We start from the raw sequence: 14049 nt of genomic DNA on the forward strand, positions 1-14049 counted from the left end.
TGCAGTTTTCAAAATGGTCTCTTTCTGCACTATAGTGATTCTATGATTGTATGAAAGGAGGCTGGCAGAATTAAGGTGACATTAATATGGCTACAACAGGACGCAGAAAAAAAATCACAATATGATTTGGTAAAGCCTGCTCACATTTTAGAAAAGGGAAATTGCATTTTAAAAATCTGTTACTTTCTCTGAAATTTGTAGATGTAGTAATATTTAGATTTTTAAAAAGTAAGTGCCACAGCATGTTATTATACAAACAGATCATGAGTATTGGGAGCAATATATTAGTATTGATTGATTAATGGAAGGACAAGTTATTTAAAATTTTAGGGGGTGGTCTGTACTTAGGCCTTATAATTACAACATGCATTAATTATACAGATGAGTACAAAGTATCCAAATTTTCCATCAATCAGAACGTTTGGTGGGTAAATAGACAATGAGAAGGACACAAAAGATGCAAATGGATTTAGATAAAGTAAAAAAGCAAGAACATGACAGACAGAACTTGTGGGGAAGCAGGTGGTTATCCACTTTTTAAAAAAAAACTCTTATTCTCCTTTCTAAAGACATGAAAAACTGTGAAATCATGGTATTCGGACAGACTTGGGTGACCCTCCACCGGATTGCTGAAAGCATCAAGGAAAAGGATATAGTGAACAATCATAAGACCATAAGATGATGGAGCCCAAGCAAACTATTCAGCCCAAACAGTCTACTCCATAATACTTTGGCTGATCCGATAATCCTTAGCTCTGCTTTCCCCCATAGCACTCAATTCCCTTCCTCATTAATAATTTATCTCAGCTTCAAAAATACTTAACGATCCAGCCTTAGCAAATGCTATGATAGCCTTTATTACAAAAGGGGAATTACAGGCCATGAGCCTTACTTCAGTGGTAGGGAAATTATTGGAGAAGATTCTTAGGTATAGGATTTACTGCATTTGGAAAAATATGGATTTATTAGCAATAGACAGCATGGCTTTGCATGGGGAAGGTCATGGCTCACAAATGTGATTTAACTTCTTTTGAGGAAATGAAAGATGATTGATGAGAGCAGGGTGGAAGATGTTTGCTATACAGACTTTAGAAGGCCTTGACAAGGTCCCTCATTGCAGGCTGATACAAGAGATACAAGTCACATGGTATCCATAGAGAGCTGGTAAGATGGATGCAGAACTGGCTTTAGGGAGGGTGAGGGAGAGAGACAGAGAGGGAGGGCGAGGGAGAGAGGGAGGGGGAGAGAGAGAGAGAGAGAGGGAGGGGGAGGGGGAGGGGGAGAGAGAGAGAGGGAGGGGGAGGGAGAGGGAGGGGGAGGGAGAGAGAGAGAGAGAGAGAGAGGGGGAGGGAGAGAGAGAGGGGGAGGGAGAGGGGAGGGGAGGGGAGGGAGAATAGTGGTGGATGCTTTTCAAACTGGTGATTAGTGGTGTTCCGCAGGGGTCAGTACTGGGACCCCTGTTTGTAATATAATTTATTTGGAGGAGAACAAAAGGGTGGCCGATTTGTCATTTTGCAGATCACACAGATTGGGGAACCTGCAGTTAACAAGTCACAGAAAACCTGCACACAGATGTAGCAGATAATAAAGAAAGCGAATGGAATGTTGACTTTTATAGCCAAAGGAATAGAATATAAAAGGTAAGGAAGTATTGTTGCAACTATACAAGGCATTGGTAAGACAGCACCTAGAGTTTTGTTCCTCTTATTTAAGGAAAGATGCAGTGGCATTGGAGGCAGTTCAGAGGAGTTCACTAGATTGATCCGAGAGATGAGGGGTTTGTTGTATAAAGAGCGATTGAATAATTTAGGCCTATACTCTCTGGAATTTAGAAGAATGAGGGGAGATCAAATGGAGATATTTAAGACGATTAAACAGATGTGGAGTGGATGCTTCCTCTTGTGGGACATTCTAGGATGAGGTGTCAGTCTTAGGATAGCAAATTTAAAACAGAGTTGAGGAGATACAACTTCTCCCAAAGGGTTATGAATCTGTGGAATTCGCTACCCCGAAGTGCGGTGGATGCTGGGACAGTGAGTAAATTAAAAGGAGGACTTAGACAGATTATAAGTGATGAAGGGTTGAAGGTTTATGGGGAGAAGGCATGAGGTGAGGGATGAGGAGCATATCAGCCATGATTGAATGGCAGAGCAGACTCGATGAGTCGAGTGGCCTAATTCTGCTCCTCTTTCTTATGAGCATATAAGGAGGACTGCCAGAGGATACAGCAGGATAAAAATAGGCGGGAGACTTGGGTGGAGTTTAATCCAAACAAATACAAGGTGATGCATTTTGGGAGATCTCTGCAGGCAGAAACTATACAGTAAATGACAGAATCCTTAGCAACATCAACATTTAGAAGGATCTAGATGTACAGGTCAACTGTTCCCTGCAAGTGGCAAAACAAGTGGATAAGGTGGTCAAGGAGGCCATGGCATGCTTGCCTTCATTAGTCTGGGAAGAGTCATGTTGCGGCTGTAACGAACTTTACTTCGACCACATTTGGAATATAGTGTACAGATCTGATTGCCTCACTACCAGGAGGACATGGAGGCTTAGGATAGAAATAGTTTACCAAGGTATTGCCTGGCTTGGAGGGTATTAGCTATGGGGAAAGATTGGACAAACATGGTTTGTTTTTACTTAAATGTCAAAGGATGAGGGGTGAACTGATAGAAGTTTACAAAATTGAGAGGCATGGATAGAAGATTTATTTGTGGATTGCAACTACATATCTATATTTTGAAAACCTGAAGACATACTATACATGCAGGTTTTTTTTTACCTAAGGCAGTCAGTCATTCTTGTTGCAATTGCCTTCCGTCGCATCATACTGAAGACCCATACCCTACTTATTCCACAGATTGCAGGCTCTGGATTGGTTGAACAACACCACGCTCGTTGGCGTTCAAGCATAATTGCATCACTTGATGATTGCTGATTGGCTTTATCTGCTATAACTCTGAAGCCCTGCAAAAATTAAAATAGGAAAAAGGCTTTCACTTCCATTGATTTAAACAGAACAGATTGTTGTCTGTAAAAGGATGATTATTTAGCTTGCCAGTTTTAAGCAACTATACAAAATGCTAATTAGAGAACTGGAATAAGGAAGGAAATTTTTAAAAATGCACCACATAAACAACTGTACTGACCTGACATATTCTGCTTTCTACTTTGCTGTTTACAAATTGGAACATCGCTCTTTGCAATAAGTGACTGTTTATAACTACATTCAAAATACAAATGGAATAATTTCTAAACTGATTTTTAAAACGTTGAAAAATTACAAACCTGCTGTATGTGTTCTGCAATTAAACAGCCAACTACTTTCCGCTCATTAGAGATGAAAAGAAGTGTCTTTGTCCTGGAAGGACACTTAAGTTCTGCTGGCTGAAACCCAAGGTCATTATCAACAACTTCTCGAATCTCTTCAACCTGTGGTAAATATAATTGTGTATTGAGACCAATATGTTACTGAACTTAGCCTTTTAATGATCTTTATTTTCTTATAATAGAAACAATCCCTTGCAAGTTTACACAGGTTGATATTCAAAAGTGTTTACGCACACCTTAGAGGTTTATAAATCATGACGGGTGAATGATTTATAAGGTGAATGGCAGGTACCTTTTCCCTAGGATGGGGGATTTCAAGACCAGAGGCCATATTTTTAAGGTGAGAGCAGAAAGATTTAAAAAAGAAAGAGGGGCAATTTTAAAAAAATTAAAAACATGAGTAGCTCATGTGTAGAATGAGCTCCCAAAAAAGTGTTGATGTGGGTACAGTTAAAACATTTAAAAGACATTTGGATATGTACATGAATAAGAAATGTTTGAAGCTATATGGGCAGGTGGGACCCATTTAGTTTAGGGATCATGAATGGCATGGACTGGTTAGACTGCAGGATCTATTTCCATGCTGCATGACTCTCTAAAGGCACAATGCTTTTAACATCCATAAATAAAAGAAACACCAGAAAGCATGAAACCAGAAGATAAAACAAAAATGCTATGAATACATAGGTTAGTCAGTTGACTTTAAAAAAGTCTTAAATTTGTAGTTTTTCATCAAAGCATAGTTGCTCAGGCATTGTTTTAAGCTACAGAATCAGTAGAATCCTATTATTTCAAAGTTCTGATGATCATTGATGGCAGCACAGGTAAGAATACATTTAGATAAAATTTCAATGTGTACTTTAAGATCTCATCTGCATGGAAACATTTCATAGAAAATCAAAATTACAAAAACCAATTGTCATTACCAAGGTCATTTAGAAGAGCTTGCTTCTCCCAGATGGGTGCTGTGGTTCCTACATTATAAGGGTGACTTTCATTGGTCTGATGTGCTTTGGAATGGCCTAGTGTCATGAAAGGCGTTGTGTAAAAGTAACTGTCTTGCTTTACAAGATGTTGTGAAACTTGAAAGGGTTCAGAAAAGATTTACAAGGATGTTGCCAGGGTTGGAGGATTTGAGCTACAGGGAGAGGATGAGCAGGCTGGAGCTGTTTTCCCTGGAGCGTCGTTGGTTGAGGGGTGACCTTATAGAGGTTTACAAAATTATGAGGGGCATGGATAGGGTAAATAGGCAAAGTCTTTTCCCTGAGGTCAGGGAGTCCAGAACTAGAGGGCATAGGTTTAGCGTGAGGGGGGCAAGATATAAAAGTGACCTAAGGGGCAACTTTTTCACACAGAGTGTAGTACAGGTATGGAGTGAGCTGCCAGAAGAAGTGGTGGAAGCTGGTACAATTGCAACATTTAAAAGGCATTTGGATGGGTATATGAATAGAAAGGGTTTGAAGAGATATGGGCCGGGTGCTGGTAGGTGGGACTAGATCGGGTTGGGATATCTGGTCGGCATGGATGGGTTGGACTGAAGGGTCTGTTTCCATGCTGTACATCTCTATGACTCTATGACTTTTAAATACAGGTTTTAGTTCATTACATTGAATTTAATTAAATGCTGTGAGAATTCTTAAAAGTCATTGAATCCAACTTTGTACAATTTACATGATTTGTGTTCCTCAGAGGTCTAAATGAACTTAATAGGGAATTGCATATTTCACTCTGGTTTTGAAGAAGAGTGAAAGGAAAACCAGGGAATTACAGTCCAGTTAGCCTAACATTCATAGTGGAGAAATAGTTGGATTCTATAATCCAACACCGTAAATTTTCAGTTAATCGGGGACAGCCAGCATGGATTCATGACAGGTCATGTCTGATAAACCTCAGTTTTTTGTAGAGGTGACTAATGTAGAGGACGCAGGAACGTCAATGGATTTTTTAATAGGATCTTCCACAAGGCATTTAATAAAGTCACACATAAGAGACCATTAACCAAGGCAGAAGCACAGGCAATGAGGGGCAAATTACTGACATGGCTGGGGAATTGGTTGAGTGGCAGGTGATAGAAACTGGGATAATGGGTAGTGACACAAACTGGCAGGAAACGACTGATAGTATCCCACAAGGATGTGTTAGGGTCTCAACTATTCACATTATTAGAGTCATTGAAAGTTATATATCCAATTCATAATGTAGATGTCAGCATAACATTATAAAGGAGTATTTAAATACTAGGTGAATGGGCAAAACAACTATGGAAAATAGATATCAACACAAGTATCCTTTGGATGAGAAAGGACAGATTAGGGTATTTTCTAGATGGTATGAAGTTTAAATACAGTGGCTGTCCAAAGAGACTTGGAGGTTCAGATGCATAGATCTTTCAAATGTCACAAACAGATGCAGAAAATAATCAAGACAGTAATGAAAGGCTATCCTTTATATCTACAGGACTTGAAAAGAAGGACACAAGTTATGCTGCAGTACAAAAACCTGGTTAGAGCCTACTTGGAAAACTTAGAACAAATCTGGGTACCAAGCGTTAGGGAGGATGTATTGGATTTGGAGAGAATACAACACACGTTTAGAAGAATGGCACTTGGATTTCATGGGTTAAGCAATAAGGAGAGATTATACAAATTGGGACTTTTTTTTCCCTAAACTTAATAGGTTAAGGGGTGATCCAACCGAAGTCAAAATATTAACAGGAAAAGACAGGCAAGATAAAGATAAAATATTTTTAGGGATTGGAGGTTCTAGAACTAAACGGCATAGTTTAATACTGAAGACCAGACTGTTCAGGAGAGTCGTTAGGAAGTAATCATACATAGGAGGAATTTTGGAAAGCTCTTCCACAAAAGGCGGTTGATGCTAGACCAGTTGTTAGTTTTATGTGAGAGATAGATAATTTTTTTTTAAATTAAGCAGTATTTAGTGTTGAAAGCTAAAGGCAGGCATATGGAGTTAAGGTCACAATAAATGATAGACAGGTTAAGGGGCTAAATGGCTTACTCCTTAGGATTTCAACTGTAATATTTTTAAGATGGAATAATTTTTAATAATCATTTAAAATTAAATTACAATCATTTAATAAACAATGGCATTTTCTGGGATTTCTGAAGTCATGCTGAATTTGTAGCATACAGAATGTTTCCTGTAAGGTGCACCCAGGTTTCTGAACAAAGCAGAACAGTAAACTGTGGTAAAGAAAACATAGCTACCTTTTTTAAGGCATATTTTGGATCATCGGGAAGAACCATTATTATTTTACCATCAGGATATTCACCTAAAATTCGCTCCTTCTTCCAGCCCTAGTTGAAAAATCAGTTTAAAATTAGATTTAAAATGATCATTTGACACTAATAAGAAATAGCATCTATGCAAATTGTGAAATATTTATTCATATTAGTCAATGTACCAGTATTAAACACAATTCAACTAGCATGTTTTATTCAAACTGGAGCATTAAGGTTAACACAGGGACTGGGAGGAAAAAAAATGTACAAAACCACAAGGGAAGCCCCACAAAATGCTTCAATGATGCGAAATTTCAATTTGAGGCACAGTGATCATCTCCAATATATTTGTAGTTTTGGAACGAGAAATGATCTTCCCAGAATGGAAATTACAATTTAAAGAGAGCAAGGTTTTCACATTCCAAGTGGTGCCCTCCTTCAGTACTGATGTCTTTTAAAGATGAAAAACAATCCACTTTAAGACATTGCAAAGTAGCAAGGTTTGTTAAGATGACTGAAATGTGCTTCATCCTCACTCTGCTGCAAAGGATGTTATTTTTGAAAGGGTGAGGGAAGAAAGAAAGGTTGTGCTGAAAATGCAATTTACGCAACAGTTCAGCAGCTATATCAATAGAGTTTTGACACTGCTCACATCACCCTCTCCAGTGAAGAGGGCACAGAAAACCAAAATGCAGAATAATGATTTGAAAAAACTAACTTATAGTGATGGCAAAATTGAGGAATTTTTTTAAAATATAAAAATCACACATTTAAAATACTTTCAAATATTTTATGCCAGTCATTCATACTGATCAGCTGCAAGTCTTTGCACCCATTCTATCCTTTTACTAGAAGAATGATCATTACACTTCAGCATGTTTGTGAATGGCAGATATAATGATAACTGCAGTCCCCATCACTTTATTCGAGACTAACTTCACACTGTCAAAGCAACCAAAATTTCAAACCACCTCAACTTATAATGCACTGTTTACTTACCACATATTTTACAGCACTAATAAAACGTTTGTGAAACTGAAAGTGCTGAGCTTCATCTTCTGGAATAGAAGCTGCATACAACATTCCACATGTGGTGCAGGAAATAGCTCCAATTCTTTTCTGTCCAGCATCCTGTAGAAATAAATATAAACTTAATTACATATACCTTCAGTGCAGTCTTGCATCCACATTTTTTTTTAAAAACATTACAGAGCAGTACAGGCCCATTGGCCCTTGATGTTGCGCCGCCCTGTCATACTAATCTGAAGCCGATCCCACCTACACTATCCCATGTACTTCCATATGCCCGTCCAATGATGACTTAAATGCACTTAAACTTGGCGAATCTACTACCGTTGCAGGCAAACATTCCATACTCTTACTACTCTCTGAGTAAAGAAACTACCTCTGACATCTGTCTTATACCTATCTTCCCTAGTGGTGTCCCCTTGTGTTTGCCATCCCTATACTTGGAAAAAGGCTCTCCCTATCTAACCCTCTGATTATCTTGTATGTCTCTATTCAGTCACCTCTCAACCTTCTTCTAACGAGAACAGCCTCAAGGCCCTCAGCCTTTCCTCGTAAGACATTCCTTCCAAACCTGGCAACATCTTAGTAAATCTCCTCTGCACCCTTCCCAAAGCTTCCACATCCTTCTTATAATGCGGTGACCAGAACTGTACACAATACTTCAAGTGTGGCCGTACCAGAGCTTTGTACAGCTGAGCATAACCTCCTGGTTCCAGAACTTAGTCCCTCTATTAATAAAAGCCAAAAAACTATGCCTTCTTAACAACCCTATCTATCTGGGTGGCATTTCTATTTAAATTATACCAAGCCTACCTCACAACAGTGACAACACTTCAAACGTGGCTTTGGGAGATCCAAATATTGTGAAAGATGCTATTTAAACACAAACCTGTTTTCCAATTCACTAAAATGGAAATCTATCTACATGTCACACTCTGCACTTACAATTGCCCATTCATTGAATGATAGAAAATAGGTGCAGGAATATTGGGCCCTTTGAGCCTGCACTACCATTCAATATGATCATGGCTGATTATGCAATCTCAGAATCCCATTCCGGCTTTCTCTTCATGCCCTTTGATCTCTTTAGCTGCAAGAGCCACATCCAGCTTCCTCTTGAATATATCTAATGAGCTGGCCCCAAGCTTACTGTGGTAGAAAATTCCACAGGTTCACAACTCTTAAGTGAAGAAATTCTTGCTCATCTCAGTCTTGAATGGCTTATGCCTTATTTGTAGATCCCCAGTTCTAGACTTCACCAACATCAGGAACATTCTTCCCATATCTAGCCTGTCCAGTTCCAACAGGATTTTATATGTTTCTATGAGATCGCCTTCATTCTTCTAAATGAGAGAGTACAAGCCCAGCTGATAAAGTCCTTCCTCATATGTGAGTCCTGCCATCCCAGGAATCAGTCTGGTCAACCTTCGCTGGACTTCCTTAACAGCAAGAATGTCCTTCCTCAGACTACGAGATCAATACTGCACACTGGTGGGCGGCACGGTGGCACAGTGGTTAGCACTGCTGCCTCGCAGCGCCAGAGACCCGGGTTCAATTCCCGACTCAGGCGACTGACTGTGTGGAGTTTGCACGTTCTCCCCGTGTCTGCGTGGGTTTCCTCCGGGGGTTCCGGTTTCTTCCCACAGTCCAAAGATGTGCAAGTCAGGTGAATTGGCCATGCTAAATTGCCCGTAGTGTTAGGTAAAGGGGTAAATGTAGGGGTATGGGTGGGTTACGCTTCGGCGGGTCGGTGTGGACTTGTTGGGCCGAAGGGCCTGTTTCCACACTGTAAGTAATCTAATCTAATCACAATACTCATCGTGTTTCATCACCAAGGCCCCATATAACTGCAACAAGACATCCTTACTCAAGGTTACGACGCGGTTCCCCATGGGAGACAGATTAGCAAGGTTAGATCTCACGGAATACAGGGAGAACTAGCCATTTGGATACAGAACTGGCTCAAAGGTAGAAGTGAGAGGGTGGTGGTGGAGGGTTGTTTATCAGACTGGAGGCCTGTGACCAGTGGTCTGCCACAAGGATCAGTGCTAGATCCTCCACATTTTGTCATTTACTTAAATGATTTGGATGTGAGCATAAGAGGTACAGTAAGTAAGTTTGCAGATTACACCAAAATTGGAGGTGTAGTGGGTTACCTCAGATTACAACAGGATCGTGACTAGATGGGCCAATGGGCTGAGAAGTGGCAGATGAAGTTTAATTCAGATAAATGCGAGGTGCTGCATTTTGGGAAAGCAAATCTTAGCAGGACTTATACACTTAATGGTAAGGTCCTAGGGAGTGTTGCTGAACAAAGAGACCTTGGAGTGCAGGTTCATAGCTCCTTGAAAGTGGAGTCACAGGTAGATAGGGTAGTGAAGGCCACTTTTGGTATGCTTTCTTTTAATGGTCAGAGTATTGAGTACAGGAGTTGGGAGGTCATGTTGCAGCTGTACAGGACATTGGTTAGGCCACTGTTGAAATATTGCGTGCATTTTGGGTTTCCTTCCTATCAGAAAGATGTTATGAAACTTGAAAAGGTTCAGAAAAGATTTACAAGGATGTTGCCAGGGTTGGAGGATTTGAGCTATAGGGAGAGGCTGAACAGGCTGCGGCTGTTTTCCCTGGAGCGGAGACTGAGGGGTGACCTTCTAGAGGTTTACAAAATTATGAGGGGCATGGATAGGGTAAATAGACAAAGTCTTTTCCCTGGGATTGGGGAGTCCAGAACTAGAGGGCATAGGTTTAGGGTGAGAGGGGAAAGATATAAGAGAGACCTAAGGGGCAACTTTTTCACCCAGAGGGTGGTAGGTGTATGGAATGAGCTGCCAGATGAAGTGGTGGAGGCTGGTACAATTGCAACATTTAAAAGGCATTTGGATGGGTATATGAAAAGGAAGGGTTTGGAGGGATATGGGTCGGGTGCTGGCAGGTGGGACCAGATTGGGTTGGGATATCTGGTCGGCATGGACATGTTGGACCGAAGGGTCTGTTTCCATGCTGTACATCTCTATGATTATATGCATTTTATCAAAGTTTTTCATCTTGTGTGCATCACATTTTGCAGCAACAACAACAACACTTCCACTGTATGAGGAGTGCGCTATTGGTCCGCGATTGTTATCTGACTGGTAGATGCATTGCCATGGACATGATTTGGAGATGCCGGTGTTGGACTGGGGTGTACAAAGTTAAATCACATGAAAGAAGTGAAACTATCACTGTATTCTAACAGATGAAAGGCTTAACAGACAATCAATTTTTCAATGTATAATTTCAGTTACATCACACTGTAAATTTTTGCGATAAATTCTGTGTTACGATCGAGCCATCCACTATCACCTGATGAAGGAGCGTCGCTCCAAAAGCTAGTGTGCTTCCAATTAAACTGTTGGACTATAACCCGGTGTTGTGAGATTTTTAACTTTGCCATGGACAGTGCACCTAGTTAACTGTCAGTCAGCATTAATATCAGATTTTGTTTAAATTTTAAACCAGCAGGGTGATTTTGGTCAGAGAAATATCCTGGCAATCAATTAACCAGCAAATGATTTTCACCTATTTTATTGAATTGAAACAGGCACAATGCAGTGCTTACTCCAAAATCTCATTGTCCAATCACTAGAGAAAGAAGCTTACATTCATGTAATTAGTGCAAGTTATTGAACGTCATCTCGCAAATGAAACAACGCAAGTTAGTAATTAATCAGATTCTTTTAGTTTTGTAGGAGTTATTGTTTTAAGTCAGCCTAGCTTTGCCCACTTCTGACACAGTACAATTTTAAATTCCAAGTTAAAGACAAGTAATTGAAATGTCTAACTGTGACAACCTGTATCCCAGATATCGGTGGAGATCATAAGTTAGACAGTGATTGAAGATACATTTCACATATTAACAAATGAACTTTGCTCTTCGACGTGCTAACTTTTTGCAGCAAACCCTAAGAACAGATCCAATTAACAATAGGGTTCAAAAAAGTAACATGATCTCCTACTTAATGTGAGTGGACACTTACGATGTTTGATTGCTGAACTCCATCTCCTGCTGTGATGATTGGTTTAGTTTCTTTCTGTACACAAAGTTCAGAGGGATCTGCAGTGTTCTTCACTACAGTTGGCTGATTAGACAAAGATACACTTTGAAAGAATAAAAGTTAACATTGTTTGTTAAAAAACAGAATATTTTCTCAAACTGTACTTTTATCAACTCTACAATTTATATTTAGAGGGAAGACAACTAGGACTACATTATTCACATATAATTGTACCTCCATTCAACCAGTTGTTGCCAAGGTATCTAGTCACGAATAAAAGCAGAAACTTCTAATCGTGATCACAATATTACTTCGTATAATGTTTTCAAGCCAAGCAATGTCTCCTCTCAAGTACTTGATGAAGAGGACATCAATGAACATCCTGAAAAATGACCAATAATTGAAAGCCCCAGAAGAACTGTGTTTTGGTCGAAGCAAGGATGCACAGCTTCCATAATAAATCAGGCATACTGAGGAGTGAGGAGCAAAAATATAATAGTGGCATATTATTGTGCATTATTTCTTGCTTATCACATTTGATTGCAAATAAACCCATTGAAAGAGTTCTTTCGGATACGGATTTTTAAGATATATATAGATTTCAATTTACAATTTTACAATTTCACATGAAGTGAAGTACTGTATCCATGCAACAACTGGGAAAATGGAAGCGGGCTTCCTTACTAAAGTTTAAAATAGATGACAGGAATTTGGCTGTTTGCAAGAACAAAGCAGGCTGACTGTGAAAATTTTAAAAAAAGCTTCTTCAGGAAACCTGTTGAAGCACCAACAGTTACAGTGAACTCAAAATTTGAGAGCAACTGGTCATCACCAAGACCGTAATAATTTCCTTATAGTCAAACCTGTAATCTTCACCCAAGTGTGAATGCTTTCACCTAAATTGAAGTGTATCAGTCATCCACATACTACCTATAGCTTTGAAAGTCTATTGCTCAGATAAATAGGATTGTCCCTTCCAAAAGATGGGGGACCTTTCTCGCTCTACTAAGTACCTGCAACACAAAAAACATTATTTGGTCCAACTGGTCCACATTGGTGTCTCTGTTCCATACAAACCTTCAACATTTCAGTATTTTGCTGCTTATTAATGTTAGAAGTCGAGACTGTTACCTCAAAACATTCTCTAGATTTAGCTATGTTAGTCATAGTCATACATAGCCCAAATGTGTTAAATGTAGGGTTATGCCTGGGGAAATCAATCTAATCATAAAATATCCTGGAATGTAATTAGAGTAACGCTTTACAATTTGAAATGGACAGTCACATACTCTTTCAAACTGAGAAAACACAATGAGATAAGGCCAATTAATAAAGTTATTGATTTCTTGGTTTGATGGTGTGCATAATTATGATTAGAATTAGTTTGCACACCAACAGATGCCAATTAAGTTATGTAGTAGTCCCAACAGGTGACTTTAATACTCAGTGGGGGTCTCTACTTTTCCATCTACATTGATACCCTTAGATTCTCGACTGGTAAGAGTGTCAATCAACTCAGCCGTAAAACATTTAATGACCTGCTTCCAACACTGTCTGAGAAACAGAATTTCATAGACTAACTACTCTCACATCTCTATCGTAAATGGCAAATCCCTTGTTTTTAAACCACGTTCGTAAGTTAAGGTTCTTCCATAAGGTGTCCTCTCATTCTTCTAAACTCCAATGGTTACAGATCCAATCTGTCCACCCTCTCTTCATAAGACAACATCTTCAGCCCAGGAATCAGTCAAGTGAGTATTTGCTGCACACACTTCCAATTTAATTATATCCTTTCTTAAATAAGGAAACAAAAAGTGAGTATAATTTTAAAGGTGAAACCCAGGAGGGTTTCTTCACCCAGAGGATGATGGGAACCTGGAATGCACTGCCTGGTAGAGTAGCTGAGGTTGGAAACTCAAGTTGAAAAATGTCGTGCTGGAAAAACACAGCAGGCCAGGCAGCATCTGAGAAGCAGCAGAATCGACGTTTCAGGCATAAGCCCTTCTTCAGGAATTCCTGAAGGGCTTATGCCCGAAACGTTGATTCTCCTGCTCCTCGGATGCTGCCTGGCCTGCTGTGTTTTTCCAGCACGACATTTTTCAACTCTGGTACTCCAGCATCTGCAGTCCTCACTTTCTCCGAGGTTGGAAACCTAACAACCTTTAAAAACTTATTCAGATTAGCAATTGAAATGTCATAATATTCATGGCTGTGGTCAATTACTGGATGACTTTCAATTTAGAATAGCTTTTTGTCAGTGTGGACTCAACACAAGGGCCTCTTCTGTACTTCTATTCTGTTAAACTAAAAGTATTCCAGACATTCTCACCAAAACCCTACACAACTATAGTAAAATGGTCTTTTTTATATTCAACCCTCCTTGCAATAAACACATTTTCAGCCTTAATTAC

At 39.5% G+C, this 14049-nt stretch overlaps 1 protein-coding gene across 1 annotated transcript in view; it reads right to left on the reverse strand.

Annotated features, from left to right (window-relative positions):
* LOC122549046 (N-acetyltransferase ESCO1-like) overlaps window positions 1–14049 on the reverse strand; it is a 42782-nt gene that overhangs the window by 1028 nt on the left and 27705 nt on the right. Inside the window, exons 5-9 of the mRNA XM_043688228.2 lie at window positions 11621–11741; window positions 7575–7706; window positions 6561–6650; window positions 3292–3435; window positions 2786–2970 (exon numbers count right to left, since the gene is read on the reverse strand). Of these exons, the coding sequence (XP_043544163.2) occupies window positions 2786–2970; window positions 3292–3435; window positions 6561–6650; window positions 7575–7706; window positions 11621–11741 (672 nt within the window). The remainder of the gene's footprint in view (window positions 1–2785; window positions 2971–3291; window positions 3436–6560; window positions 6651–7574; window positions 7707–11620; window positions 11742–14049) is intronic.

The sequence above is a fragment of the Chiloscyllium plagiosum genome, unplaced genomic scaffold, assembly GCF_037043375.1.
Source record: "Chiloscyllium plagiosum isolate Xiang-an unplaced genomic scaffold, Cpla_swu_hap1 HiC_scaffold_4, whole genome shotgun sequence".
In the NCBI taxonomy this organism is placed as follows: Eukaryota; Metazoa; Chordata; class Chondrichthyes; order Orectolobiformes; family Hemiscylliidae; genus Chiloscyllium; species Chiloscyllium plagiosum.